Source organism: Carettochelys insculpta, chromosome 8 (genome assembly GCF_033958435.1).
Source record: "Carettochelys insculpta isolate YL-2023 chromosome 8, ASM3395843v1, whole genome shotgun sequence".
In the NCBI taxonomy this organism is placed as follows: Eukaryota; Metazoa; Chordata; order Testudines; family Carettochelyidae; genus Carettochelys; species Carettochelys insculpta.
This window is the reverse complement of record NC_134144.1, coordinates 45569510-45581886: the sequence shown is the minus strand read 5'-3', so window position 1 is coordinate 45581886 and position 12377 is coordinate 45569510. Positions and strand designations below refer to the sequence as shown.

The following is a 12377-nucleotide window of genomic DNA, read 5'->3' as shown; positions in this document are numbered from 1 at the left end:
TCAAATGCATGGGCGGGGCAAGGCAAGTTCCAAGACCTGGCACCGTAGTCCATCCCCTGACATTCTTGAGGTACCACTGTCTCCTAGCTCTCCTCCCAAGATGGGTAGGCCAGAGTGGACAGCAACACCAACAGCTTTCCTGAGACCTCCATCTCCGTTTCTTCAATCACCATCTCCCTGGCTCAGACGTCCTTCACCGGTCTCCATAACGGAACCGCTTGAGCACTTCTATAGAGCATCCCCGCCTATTTCAACATCATCAAGGCAATCACGCTCCTCTTGGCACTATACATGTAGGCACCGGTCATGGTCTAGATCTCCATCACCGGGACCCTGCCCCTGCTGTTTTGGCTGCTCATATCACGGTGAACATTATCGGCACCGGGGCTCAAGATCGAGGGGCAGATCCCTGCCTCAACCTTCAGTGCATGCCTACATCCCTCATCTCCCTTCAAAAAGGACATAGGTCTCTCCAGTGGGGATGAGTCCGGAGTCGTTGGACTTCCCCCTAGAATCCTCAAGGAAAAGGGCATACGAGGTGTTCAAGGAACCAGAGGAGGTTTATCACAGTGATGCCTCTTCGTCCCTCCCAGATGAGGCAGTTGTCCCTGGAGATTTCTCTCCCCCGGACAACCTCAAACAGTTCCAAGAGCTTTTCAAGAGGGTGGCACACACTCAGGACATAAAGCTTGTGGAAGTGCAGGAGAAACATCACAAACTTCTCAAAAACCTAAGACCCCCCGCATCATCTAAGATAGCCATCCCACTAGACGAAGCCATGATGGAAGCAGCCACGAATATATGGCAGACTCCTGCCTCCATTCCACCTACAAACAAAAGGGCAGATAAGAAGTACTTTGTACCATCCAAAGGTATGGAATTTCTGTTTAACCACCCCCAACTAAATTCACTAGTAGTCAAATCCTCGCAACACAGATCTAAGGCACCACAATACAAATCTGTGGGGTCCGACAAGGACGCAAGGAAACTGGACTTATTTGGGAGGAAGGTTTACTCCTCCTCCACGTTATTACTGCGAATGGCTAACTACGCTGCCTACCTGTCAAATCATAACTTCAACAACTACACTAGACTTACCTCCCTTATGAACTCCTTCCCGGATGATAAGAAACCGGTCTTGAAACCAATAGTCCAGGAGGGCTATGCAGCTTCACGAACAGGCATCCGGATCGCCCTGGATGTAGCGGGTACAGCAGCACGCTCCACAGCTACAGCAGTGGCGATGCATAGAGAGTCGTGTCTCCAGACATCTGGCATCCCCAAGGACCTGCAAACGAAAATTGTAGATATCCCATTTGATAAGGAAAAACTATTCACTGACTCAACTGATTCGGTCCAACATTCCAGTAAGGATTCGAGGACCACACTCAGAACACTGGGGATGTACACCCCTCCGTGCAGGAGAAAGAAATTCTACCCTCAACAAAGGCGTTATGCCTACCAACCCCAGTACTCGCAATATCTTCGGGGTTACGATCAGGGGCACCACCACCACCAACAGCATAGGGCATCCAGGCGGTGTCCCCAACAAGGGCGTACACTATCTGGGCAAGCCCCAAGACAGCAAGTTTGACAGTCATGTTGAGGACTGCAATACCAAGACCATCCCTCACTGCCAATCACAGCATGTGTTCCACCACCGACTCAAACTGTTTTTTCATCAATGGCAAAGCATCACGACAGACAAATGGGTGCTGGAAATTATATCCAAGGGATACACCATCCCCCTCCGATCCCTACCGCCACCAAAACCCCCTACCCAGTCCCTTCCCAGGGACCCCTCTCACGAGACAAGGTTGAAGCAAGAGGTAGACCACCTCACATTTATAGGGGTGGTGGAGAGTGTCCTGGAAGAATTCTAAGGGAAAGGCTTCTACTCCCGATACTTTCTGACAGAGAAAAAAACAGGAGGCTGGAGGCCAATCCTGGACTTACGGGCTCTCAACCAGTGCTTGTGCAAACAGCGCTTCAAGATGACTACAATTGCCTCCATAGTCACAGCACTGGACAATGGAGATTGGTTCACAGCCCTCGACTTACAAGATGCGTATTTCCATATAACAATCCACCCGGCACACAGGTGCTTTCTTCGCTTCAAAATGGGCATGGAGCACTTCCAATACAGGGTCCTCCCATTCGGTCTTTCTTCAGCACCCAGAGTCTTCACCAAAACACTTGCGGTAGTATCAGCGTATCTACACCGACAGGGCGTGTTCATTTTTCCATATCTGGATGACTGCCTCTTGAAAGGGGTCTCAAGGGCAGATGTTCTGCGCACGATAGACATCGCTACAAGGACTTTCCTCTCACTGGGCCTAGTCATCAATTTCCAGAAATCGACGACGGAGCCCACACAAAACATAGAATTCATAGGGGCACGCCTAGACTCTACTACATCAAGAGTGTATCTGCCTGATGGCCGCTTTCGCACCATCAAATCCTTGGTGCAGGTGATGATGTACAGCCCCACAGTGCCAATCCTAACCTGCCTACAGCTCCTGGGGCACATGGCGGCCACCACGTTTGTGGTGCAGAATGACAGGCTACATATGCGAGGCCTACAGCACTGGCTGGCGAGCGTTTACAGGCTGATGATTCATACCATCCACAAAACGGTATCGCCCACAAGTGGAGGTGTGAAAGTCGCTGGCATGGTGGGCAGACCCCAAGAACTTACTGTTGGGGTGCCATTCCACCAATCGCAAATCGCGTTTTTTCTAACAGCAGACGTGTCCCACATAGGATGGGGAGCGCACATGGGCAACAAAGTGACGCAGGGCAATGGTCCCCCGTGGAGACGGCGATGCACATAAACGTATTGCAACTCAGAGTAGTGTTCAATGCATGCAGGCACTTCCGAAAATACCTGTGGGGCAAAGTAGTCAGAATCAATACCGACAGCACCTCCACAATGTTCTATATCAGTTGTCAAGGCAGGGCCAGATCTCGTGCATTATGTGCAGAGGTGGTCTGTTTGTGGAACTGGTGTGTTGCGAACAACATAATGCTCAAAGCCTCATATCTGCCGGGTGTCCACAACGTGAAAGCGGACCAACTAAGCAGACACTTTGCTCTCACGCACAAGTGGCAAATCCGCTCTGATCTGCTCCGTGAAGTATTTCACAGATGGGGGTTTCCCCAGATTGACTTGTTTGCCACCTACACCAACAAGAAATGCCTGCAGTATTGTTCCAGAGCAGGCATTGGGTGAGGTTCTTTGGGGGATGCCTTCATGCTTTCATGGATGGGTCCCCTGATGTACGCATTTCCTCCCATAAAGCTCATTCACAAGGTCCTAGAGAAAGCCAGAAGCAAGGAGGCATGCATGATACTTATAGCCCCAACATGGGATCGACAGCAATGGTTTCCCTTGCTCCTATGCATGTCATGCCGCCCACCACTCCCCCTCCCGATAGTGTAGGACCTTCTTACGCAGAGTCAGGGGTCCATAGTGCACCCCCATCCTCGAATGCTCTGCCTACAAGCATGGCTAATCCATGGCTCAGCGCCTTAGAGAGAACATGCTCAGAAGGAGTAAAAAAAAGTTCTGGAGTGCAGTCGGCAGGCCTCCACCAGGAGGACTTACGCACATAAATGGAAATGTTTTATATCCTGGTGTTCGTCCAAGCAATTGGCTCCCCTGGACGTTTGTATTCCCACAATCCTAGAGTACTTACTGGAGCTGAAACAAGGCGGACTCTCTGTATCATCATTAAAGGTCCACCTTGCGGCTATATGAGCATTCTGACATATAGAGGAGGGGCCAACCATATTTGCCAATCCCATTGCCACACAGTTTCTAAAGGGGCTTGCAAACCTATACCCCCCACGGAAACCGTTGTCACCTTCATGGAGCTTGGACTTGGTCCTCGACACACTGTCTAGACCACCCTTTGTACCATCGGCCGTGGTGCCCCTCTGGCTACTTACCATAAAAGCAACCTTTATTCTCGCAATTACATCAGCCCACAGTGTGAGCGAACTTGCAGCAATAATGGCAATGCCACCCTATACGATTTTTTCAAAGGAGGTGGTGACTTTACGATTACACTCGGCCTTCATTCCAAAGATTGCCTCAGAGTTCCACATTAATGAACCAATAGTTTTACCTTCATCTTATCCAAAACTGCATACCTCTAGTAAGGAAGCATGGCTGCATGCACTCGATGTGAGGAGAGCATTGGCTTTTTACATAGACAAAACTAAGCCCTTCCGGAAAAAAGACAGACTCCTGGTGTCTATTGCACCCAGGTCAAAAGGGGAAGGCCTATCGTCACAGAGAATTTCAAACAACATTGTATCCTGCATAAAACTGTGCTACGAGCTCCGTAAGACCCCTCTGCTAGCTCCGCCCAGGGCTCACTCTACTAGAGCAATGGCGACGTCAACAGCCTTCTTCAAGGGAGTCGCATTAAAGGACAGCTGCAGAGCGGTCACATGGTCATCCTGCGACACCTTTGCCAAGCGCTGTGCACCAGATGTTGGACGAGGATATGCGCCTATCGACAGCAGTCCCTTTCAAGGGCAAGCTGCACATAAATCTGGTACCCACCTCCATTTTTGGGGTCACTGCTGGGTAGTCACCTAATGTGGAGCACCCACGGGAACCACTCAAAGAAGAAGGGAAGTTACTCACTTGTGTGGTAACGATGGTTCTTTGAGATGTGTCCCTGTGGGTGCTTCACTACCCACCTGTTCCTCCCCCCTTCGGAGTTCTGCTTTGTGTCTTTCAGGAGCTTCCGGGGCAGTTGATCGAGGAACTGGCGTGAACCGGACCGTGCACATGACCGAAAGCGCGCGAAGGACTGGCACACACCGGCACATGCGCAACCCGACGAGACACAGCTGGAAATTTCCAATCTGCGGTGCCGGGACGAGCCCGACACCTAATGTGGCGCACCCACGGGGCCACATCTTGAAGAACCATTGTTACCACACAAGTGAGTAACTTCTCTATCTTTAACATAACCTATATAGATATTTGGATATTTTGGGGGCAACTAGAATTTTTCTTGAGTGGTGTTCATGGGCCTGATGCTGCCCTCACTTACATGGACCAGAGATAATAAAACCTTGTGAAACTATAGGTGGAGAGCACCAAAGACAGGAGAAAGAATACACTTTTCCCTCACTATACAAGCGCAATTGGTTCCCAACTTTCTGCTCGTAGGCAGAAACTCGTAAGACGGACACTAAATTCTATTAAATTACATGTAAAAGTTTCTGATTAGTTACTAGGGCTCCTAACTTAGGGAAGAAGTGGCAGCAGGTGGCACTGCTTTTGAAAGGTAAGTGAACCATGGGTTGGGGTGGGTTAAAGGCTGGGGGTAGTTTGGGGCTGTGAGTGGGAGGGAGGGTTAAAATCTGGTGGCGGGTTGGGTGGCAGGGGGGTTCAGACTGCTGTGGTTTGGGGCCTCGGGGCTGGTGGGGGGGGTCTGGCTATAGGGCTGAGGGGGTTACAGGCATCGGGGGTGGGTGTGGTCGCAGGGCTGAGGGGGTTACAGGCAGCAGCGGGGTCTGGCCGTGGGGGCATCAGGCTGCGGGGCTGCAGGGAGTACAGACTGGGGGGAGAGTCAGGTTGCAGGGCCACGGGGGGTACAGGCATCAGGGGCTTCGTGATGCGGGGCTGCAGAGGGATTAGGCTTTGGGGCCCGTAAGGGGGTCTGGCTGCTGTGGTGGGGGGTTGTCAAGCATCAGGGAGGTCTGGCTACAGGGCTGGCAGGGGCGTCAGACTGCTGCGGTTTGGAGCTGCAGGGCCATGGTGGGGAGGGAGGGGAGTCAGGGTGTGGGGCCACGGGGTGTACAGGCAAGCGGGGGGGTCTGACTGCCACGGTTTGGGGCTGTAGGTCTGGTGGGGGCGGAGGTTAGGCTGTGGGGCTAGTGGGGGTTCTGGTTGCAGTGGGATGGGACTGCGGGCCTGGGGTGGTCAGACTACAGGGAGTGGGGTAAGGCTTGTATTAGCGGGGGAGTTAATTTGTCAAGTGAACTAAGGGAGGTATATAAGTCCCTCATTTAAGCAAGTACTTGTAAATAAAATACTCGTTCAAGGAGGGATGAGTGTAGTTAATGGGGTGGGGGTGGGGGCGGGGGCTGGTATGTATTGGTGCTCTGTGGCATGCTCCCTTGGGGGCTGGCAGAAGGGTTTTTTTTAGCGGAAATTCTCTTTGAAGTTAATTCTCCTCTAGGCCACTAGGTCTGTGTAGGTCGAAGTCTACTTGTGATAATTTTGTGAAAAGGGAAGAGCTCTGAAGTGAGATGGCTACTTAGGATTTCTTCCTCCCAACAGGAGCTATTTTGTAAGTGCCAATTGCTTTTTGTATTAGAAAAATCTCTTGCCAGTTGACTGCATGTAATTTCAAGTCCAGTGTGGATCTTTTACATGATTTGAAAATAAACTCTAAAGCCTAACACTAAAGCATGTTCATTAAGGTAGTACAGAGAGCCCAGTATCAAGGAAGTAAATACAAATTACTTCTTAAAAGTCTAAAGGAATTTAGATTTAGTAATTTTGTGGAGGTAAAGTCGGGTATCACTATAACAAGGTTGCCAAACGAAAAAGATTCATTTCAGTGGTAGATCAGTAATTCTATTTTCCTCTTTTCTGGATTCTTTTCAAATCTAAAAAATTATTCATATGCACGAATTATCTTGCATGTTTGGTTGTAATGAGTGACCCTGGAAAGCCATGGAGTAGCAAGGTGCACTGCGTGGCTACAAATATATCACATCAGTCATTGGTATATCTCCTACAGCCTGTACACTGGCCAAATTGCCATTGGCCACAATGGAAAATGTGCGTTTGAGGGCCACTGCACTCTGGACCTATAAAGAAAAATCTATCATTTTGTTTGAAATAGATAACAATAACGACAATCACATTATTTGATGTGCCACAATGCTTCATTAGGTCTGGCATTGTTTACCCTGGAGATTTGCCTCAATATCAGACATTGGAAGCCAGCCGGCTAAGGAAGCTGCAACTGTTCCAAACTCCTAGTGGAGACAGTGTACATAATTATAAACTAATCTATACCAGTGCGTTATATCCTAGTTTAAAGCAAGTAAGTGACATTTTCAATTACAGCTGTGTTACTGTCTGGCCATCAATGTGTGGAACCTCCAGTTCAAGGAAGACCTCAACTTTTGGGATTAGTATCTCTTGAAGTGTTATCCAATGATTAAATTTGGCTAATATCATTAATATGCTATAAATATCTTTTTTTTTTGTGTGTGTGTGTCTTTTTAAAGCTCATGAGTGCTATTCAGAAGGGATATGTGTCTGGAAGCCGACTGGCTGTACTTATGAAAACTGCTGAAGAGAACCTAGGTCAGAGAGTTGTTATTCCAGTGGATCGAAGCGGTGGTGGACTGTGAGTTTGAGAAGTACGGAACCTACTTACAGCTACAAGATAGTTTGTCTATGCGAAGCTGCCTTGTTCAGTGCTGAAAAACATTCCAGTGCTTTCAAAAGTTTGTTAATTCTACATGATCTGCATCTGGTGGTCAGGTAACTTATTCAGAAACACACTGGTGCATTTATCTTTTCCTTATTTTCTGCGCTGATATTACTACTTTAGAATGTGGCCTTTTGGATGGGAAATGTTTTAGGCGTGGAAGTTATTTGCAAGAATTCAGACCAGAGTTTAGGAGAGGCTTGTTCACAGATGCTTCCTCTCACAACTAAGCAAAAGAAATGGTGTCTAGAGAGTGACTGCTGCCTGAAATCCACTTCAGTATAGTATTTGGCATATGTGCAAGGCCATTTGTGTTAAAAATGCCTGTCAGAAAAAGGAAAAGAGGTACCTTTTGATGGGAGGGGGGAATAGTCATATTTAGGATTTCAGAAGAATGCCTTGAAGAAATAGCTAAGTGGTTCTAAATTAAACATCCTGATTAGGAATCACAATGATGTTTATGGAATGCTATATAGCCACATCAATACTTCTCAGTGTTGTACTCTTTTCAGTGACATCAATTTCTATTGCTGGACAGATTTCTGGCAATAAAATTTTGACAGCATGTGCCTGGAAAAGAACTCAGGATTGGAGCAAAAAACCAAAACTTTCATAATAATTTATGATTTAGAGATAAAATAGAGGAGTGAAAGCTGTATCCATATAAGTGTGAAAACCAGGCTGTCATGAGGCTATGCCATTGTCTAGCAGGTGTTGGAGTATACTGTTAAGTCTCATACTCTTTGTTTTTGTTCTTTTAGACAAATACTGAAAGTATGCAAAACAAGAACTTTGTCATAGTGCACTAATCCTAGCCACTTAATATTTGCAAAATGCACACTTAAATGGGAAAGTTTGTTTTGCATTCCAGAAGGGCTTACTGAAAAGTGGTAAAGGCAAATTAATGCTAAGGTGAGAGAGACAATTTTGGATCATTTGTTTGAGCCACGTGCTCCATGTGGCTATATACTGCACCTGCAGTGCTTCCTATTATTAAATTGGCTATGGTCAGTATTAAGATCAGAGAGAGGATTTGTGCCTCATCTGCAACAGGGAGGGAAAAATGGAATGCATGTTTTATTGGTGAATTCCGTTCATAATACTCTTTTGAGTATAAAGAGCAGTTTACATCTTGAACCAGAAGCCTTGAATTTAAAGTGCCAGCACACTTGTACACAACTAAATGCAAAATGTGATTCATTTTAATGCTGTTTTGGAATTTCTTTAAGGGCACATGATGCCAAGTTAATAGTCTGCAAGCAGTATGGTTCTGAAAAATAGATAAATTTTCTTAAAAAAATTCATATGCAAAATATATAGGTGCTGAGTGCATACAGTAACTGTGGTAACAGTGGTAACTGCAGTGGGTGGTGATGGTTGGAAATTTGCTAGATGAAAAATCACAGCTATTAAAAACTGTATCTATTTAAAGTGGGAGAAGGAGAAACCCACCTAAAATTGTTAAATGAATGTGTACTATCAGTCTAGGTCAAATATAGAGAACTTGCTCTAAGCAAAACATTGGAGAGAAGACTATTTTTTAAAAAGTCCTAAGTGATATCCTTTAAAAATGATTTTTCCTTGTTAGCAAAATTTAATATCAAAATACTTTGTTGTTCTTGTACACTTCACCATGGGGAACTAACTTTTCTTGCCTTTGATACTATTGAGTACACTCGAGAACAACTCAACCTATGTGAATTAAGTGCTTGTGCACACGTGACAACGTGAGATTTATTTATGAAGCAATAGGGCCCTAGGATTGTTTTGCTGTCAAGTTTTTGTATTGAAATAAGTTAGCATACACTGGACAAAATATACATCTGTATTTTTGAGATCTAGAGCTGTTGGTGTCAGATGCCTCTCTGAAGTAAATAGTAAAGAATACAGCAACAAATCTGCCACGTATTTCAGAACTGGGAGGAAATCAGTGTATAATAATACAGAACTTAGTTTTGTATTTTTCAGAAATGCACTATGCTACTAATAATTTTTAAAGTATAATGGCTACAAGTGAAACACAAGAGACTTTTTCAGGTCAGGTGAAGAAAGCCAATGTAGATAACATTTTTTATGGTTCAGTACACCTTTAAAATATTTCCTCTGTAGTCCCTGAAGTTATACTATTAAGAATGGTAATTGAGTTGAATTGTAAAGCCAAGATCGTCTACCACATACCCAGTATACTTCTTGCTGTTCTTTTGATTTACTAATGTAATACAATGTGGAGAATGTAAAGGGATTTTCGTGGCTGTGTGCATGTCCTATTATTCTGATTTGCTTTGAATTTTAGCTCCAATAATTGTCCTAGTTCTTTGCTTTTTGGTTTCTTGTGGCACAATAGAATGTGCATAAATACTTATATTGTAATACAGAAAAAATCACCTACATTATTTATACTGGTTTAAATATAAAATGGAAATATGATCCAGCTATGATTTCATCAATACACTTTGTTTTGGGGGGAAAAATGTTTATTTTCATGATGTACTCTTTAGGTCAAGTCAGCTGTAAAAGTTCATTGTCCTGCATTGTTTTAACCCCCTGTGAAACAACTGCTTTATAAAGAAAAAGTGTATATTGTCTAGGGGTATATATTTCATATTTTTACATGTGGTACTTATGTACTGTATTGGATTATTCTAGCTTGGACAGTTAAATACTGCATTTGAGGCTGGGTTGTCATTTTTATAATTGTCAGTGTTTCATTGCAGTTATTTATTACTTTTGATATACAGAATGAGCTGCATGCATTTATAGAGCAATAAGAGAATATATTTGATGTGCCTTGTTTTTAACTGAATAAGAACTGAAAGCATGAATCAATAAAACTGATTTAAAATGGTCTACTCAAAGGTACTTTTGTTACTGGCAGTTACAGAAATAACTTTGCTTAGCCTGAAACAAGTTTATAATAAAAATACAAAATAGACATATTTTAATAAATAGTGTATTATTTAGCAAATACATGTCATTTAGAATTCAGTGGTTTTGAATGTTAAAAGTTAATATAAATTTAACATTCAGGTATATTCGTTTAGTGCTGAAATACAGGTGAGTATCCTGTGAGTATCTTATTTTTGTAATCTTATACTAAAAATACACCTAGCCAATTTCAAAAGGAATTTTGTTTGCTAACCAAATCTTTTCAAGATCAATCTTCCTGTGCACACTGATGAATTTTTATCATAAAATGAGATATATTTTCACGGTCAGTAAATCACAATGGCAGTGAATCATCAGTTTTAACACAAATTTTATAATTCCTATATTGTATGGGTTTTAATTTACTCATGTGACAGGGATATCCTGTGTTTTCATTTAGCCTTGCTGCATGCAGAAGTTGTGTATGTGTTGCAGGGGTGAACACCAACGCACTGTAAAATACACAGAAGGTATGCTTCCAGAGTGCTACTGCAAAAGAGCAAAAAAATCAGTGCATTCTGCCTTGTGTAAATGATTTGTCAGAAAACATTTGACATAATACTTTCTCAAATACTTTGCAGCCATAAAATTGCCTGGGGGTGTGATCCTGCATCCCTTACTCAGGCAAGACTCCCATTGAAAATAATAAGATCCTTGCCAGAGCAGGAACTTCAGCCTTCTCTCAGCATCAAATATATGGAGAAGGTGCAGATTTATTGTAGCTGAAACCAGTTTCAGAGAGCATAGAAATATGATATGGAATATAATAGCAACATTAATATTTTAGCGTTGTGTTCAAACTGGGTGATTCCTATGTCAAATGTGAACTGATTGCATTTGATTAGAGGCGACAAAATATTGAGAGAAACACATCTTCAACAAGAATGTATTTTTGGCACTTGGGTTTTGTTTCTGCCCCATGAAAAATAAAGGACTTCTCATGGTTTCAGATTTTCTTTCCTTAACATTTTAGCTCTCATTCTCTTAATTAACCACCAGAGTCGTGACTGCATATAGAATGGTACAGAAGCTTTGAGGTTGCTGCAGGAACTTGCACAGATAGTGTCACAGAAGAACACTTCACTGTGGAATCACTATTGTGTTCGGTCTGTACAAACACCAATGATAAGGCCAATGGCTGTACTCTACTTTGATCTTCATATTTCATAGATAGAAGCGGAGCCTGGTACATAGACCCTGAGCTCAGTGGCAGGCTCCTGTATTTATCCCGTTAGCTTTTCAGAACAAGCAATACATAAAAACTTAGGTGCGTATTGGAGGATTTGGTTGGGTTTGTTACAGCATATTTGAGAGAACCTATTTCTGAAGAAGCTCAGGAAGTTTTAGGTACTACTGTAGCTGAAATTTGCTCTCTTGGATACTGCCAGCTAGCACACATTCTTCCAAGTCTGGTTCTTACTTCCCACTAGCTCCTTTTAGTCCAGCATGTCTTTACAGAGTGAAGCTTTTGAAAGTTTTTTCAAATTAGTGGTGAGCTCAGCAGCTTGGCTTCTCTTTTATTTAATGGCAATTAAAACTGTTCCTTGCTTACAGGTGTATGGTTTCAGTGATAGTTTCTGGTCTATAATGCCTCTTTATAGAAATGAGCTAACTGTTCTTCAGTTAAAATATCAAGAAATATGTAACTGGGCTCTTCATGCAACACAGCTGGTTATGTAAATCTGACTGTTCTTGTCCTTTATGTGCTTTACTTAACTAAACAAGACACATGTGGTTCTGTCTTACTAAGATACCTTAAGCTGTTTGTCTAAATGAGGGACATGTAATTAGCTTGAATAGTAAAACTGATGCTAACTGAAGTGAGTTGAAGCAGGGTGGAGTGTGATTCTAATTCTTTCAAAGCAAATGTTCCTTCTTCTCAACCATTCACCAGAATAAACCAGGGGCAAACCCCCTTCTGTTTTGCTCACTTATGAGTTTGCAGTTTAGTTTATTTTACTGAACCACCAAGTTTGA

General features: G+C 43.7%; 1 protein-coding gene across 4 annotated transcripts in view; it reads left to right on the top strand.

Annotated features, from left to right (window-relative positions):
• The window catches only part of GPD2 (glycerol-3-phosphate dehydrogenase 2), a 125538-nt gene extending 115094 nt beyond the window's left edge, over positions 1–10444 (top strand). For all 4 annotated transcript variants that reach the window (XM_075001729.1, XM_075001725.1, XM_075001727.1 and 1 more), the window contains one exon: positions 7270–10444. In XM_075001729.1, the coding sequence (XP_074857830.1) occupies positions 7270–7395 (126 nt within the window). In that variant the 3' untranslated portion in view covers positions 7396–10444. The remainder of the gene's footprint in view (positions 1–7269) is intronic.
• Positions 10445–12377: the final 1933 nt, after the last annotated feature.